General features: G+C 67.3%; 1 protein-coding gene across 1 annotated transcript in view; it reads left to right on the top strand.

Annotated features, from left to right (window-relative positions):
• The first annotated feature begins 985 nt into the window (after positions 1 to 985).
• The window catches only part of CBLC (Cbl proto-oncogene C), a 14,526-nt gene continuing 14,018 nt past the window's right edge, over positions 986 to 1,493 (top strand). The window contains exon 1 of the mRNA XM_039249331.1: positions 986 to 1,332. Coding sequence (XP_039105262.1) covers positions 986 to 1,332 — 347 coding nt within the window. The remainder of the gene's footprint in view (positions 1,333 to 1,493) is intronic.

Raw genomic sequence — 1,493 nt, 5'->3', positions numbered from 1 at the left:
ATTCTCGGCATCTAAGAGGGGATGAGGGCTGAGTAGGAAAGGGGGTTGGAAGGAGAGGGCCAGTTCTCATCCTAAACCCCCTTTGCCTTCCTCCACCTCAAAGGGGTGCCTGGGGCTCAGGGATGGCCCGGCCCCGGGCGCCCCCGGGTGCACCCGGGGGGCGGTCTCGCGCACAGGGTTGATGCTGCGGGTTGGCGAGAAAACCGCGCTTCCGCAGCCGCGAGCCTACCGGAAGCGCCTTGGTCCGCATTCTGGAACCCCATCCTCCCTTATCCCCTGGAGGACCCAGGGGCCTACCTCCTCGGGAAATCTGGGTGTCCCAACTCTAGCCTGACTTCCCGCTGGCCCCCCACGTGGCGCCGCAGGAATTATGTTGCCAAATTTCCGCTCCCTCGGACACCCAACCCCTGCTACGAAGGGTCCAAGGGATCTGGTAATGTCTGCTTGCCTTGTCAGGGACAAAGGCATCGCACAAACTCCTAGAAAGGTCAGCGCTCTGACCTTTAATCCCAGGCCACAGCCAAAGATCCAAACCTGGGTCCAAGAGACACAGGGTGCTGCCTCCGGGCCCCACCTCGCCCGCTGAGTTTGGATAACAAAGTCTCAGCCCTGCGCCCAACCCCCAACAAGTCTCGGGTCTCTCGCAACTCTTCCTCCAATGCAACCTTGGGACTCGGCCTCCAGCCGATCCCAGACGCGGCCCAGGCGTCCTGCCCAGGGACGTCGTCTCTTACCTCCACCCCCCGAAGCCACCCATCCAGCTCCCTTTAGGGGAGCAGACATTCGAACCCCGTCTCTGGGAACCCAGGTGCCAGACCCCCCCAGCCTCCGCCCCCTTCGGAGACCCAGGTATCTGCGGTCCGCTCCCAGGTTCTCCAGGGCCCGCCCCCTCACCCTTCGCGCCCGGTCCCGCCCCCACCCTGGGCTGGGCCCGGCCGCACCTCTCCCCGCCGCACACCTACCTCCCAGGACGCCCAGGGGACCCATGGCTGAGGCGGCAGCCCCCTGGGGGCGGAAGCGGGGAGAGGCCCACGCGCTCCGCCGGACGGTGAAGCTGCTAGAGCGCCTGGAACAGCAATGCGGGGACCCCCGGCTTGCCTCCAGTCCCCCCTCGCTGCAGGACCTGCTGCCCCGCACCGCGCAGCTGCTGCGCGACGTGGCGGACGCCGGGCCACGCCCGGCCCACGCCGAGGGTCCCGGCGGCGCGAGGGACTTTCTCGTCGTCTACCTCCACAACCTGGTGGCCAAGAGCAAGCAGGTGGCGGCCCTGCTGCAGCCCCAGGGGCGGAAGGGTGTCAATGAGGAGGTCTTCCGGGAGGGCTCCAGACCCAGGTGAGCCGCCGCTCTTGGCCCAGAAAAAAGGTGGGATAGCGAGTTCGAGAGCCCCCAGTCCTTCCTCCCCCAGACCCAGGGGTCCAGGCCCCCAGCCCCTCCTCCCTCAGACCCAGGAGTCCAGGCCCCCAGCCCCTCCTCCCTCAGACCCAGGGGTCCAG

Source organism: Hyaena hyaena, unplaced genomic scaffold (assembly GCF_003009895.1).
Source record: "Hyaena hyaena isolate Hyena2069 unplaced genomic scaffold, ASM300989v1 scaffold_9, whole genome shotgun sequence".
NCBI lineage: Eukaryota > Metazoa > Chordata > Mammalia > Carnivora > Hyaenidae > Hyaena > Hyaena hyaena.
The sequence above is the reverse complement of the archived record's forward strand: the minus strand, read 5'-3'. Positions and strand labels throughout refer to the sequence as shown.